This window comes from Urtica dioica, chromosome 8 (genome assembly GCF_054948205.1).
Source record: "Urtica dioica subsp. dioica isolate 48M chromosome 8, U.dioica_male_clone48M_v1_H2, whole genome shotgun sequence".
Classification (NCBI taxonomy): domain Eukaryota; kingdom Viridiplantae; phylum Streptophyta; class Magnoliopsida; order Rosales; family Urticaceae; genus Urtica; species Urtica dioica.
The window spans coordinates 32,025,423-32,025,980 of NC_142763.1; the positions used below are offsets into that span (position 1 = coordinate 32,025,423).

The 558-nt window shown below is 34.4% G+C and overlaps 1 protein-coding gene across 1 annotated transcript in view; it reads left to right on the plus strand.

Moving 5' to 3' along the window:
* LOC149389242 (transcription factor bHLH95-like) overlaps window positions 1-338 on the plus strand; it is a 2,604-nt gene extending 2,266 nt beyond the window's left edge. The window contains exon 3 of the mRNA XM_089624297.1: window positions 57-338. Coding sequence (XP_089480423.1) covers window positions 57-158 — 102 coding nt within the window. The 3' untranslated portion in view covers window positions 159-338. The remainder of the gene's footprint in view (window positions 1-56) is intronic.
* Window positions 339-558: the final 220 nt, after the last annotated feature.

Consider the following 558-nt stretch of genomic DNA (forward strand, 5'->3'; position numbering starts at 1 on the left):
GTATATTATACGAAATCCCATAACTAAGAAGTTGTGTTTAATTAATATATGGACAGGCAAATATTGGCATATCAGATCAATTTGTAGAGGGATTGCATTCCGTGGAAGAAGTATTCAAGCGAGCTGTTGGAGAGATAATGTTCTGGATCTCTTCTTGATCTTATATCTGCTTACCTAAAAATATTTTTGAGGGAAAGAAAAAAAAAAGAGAGAGATTGTTTTTTAATTGACATCAATCAAGCTTTATATTGTATTCAATGAGAAACGTGCTATTTACACATATTTCTACATGTGTGTTATATTAGTGCCTGATCAGCTAGATATAGATTACAGTAGGTTCTTCCCTCTTAAATATATATACATGTACTTTTTTGTTTTCGACTTCTTTAATCAATGTCGACAAAGCCTCATCCTTTCTCTCTCTCAGACACAACTGATTTTGTCCAAAACTATGTAGTTTTTTGCTTTGTGCCCCTTGGATAACTTTTTTCCATTCTATGCCCCTCGCTACAAATAGTCTGACTCCGCCAGTGGGTGTATGTAGAGTCCGGTACATAT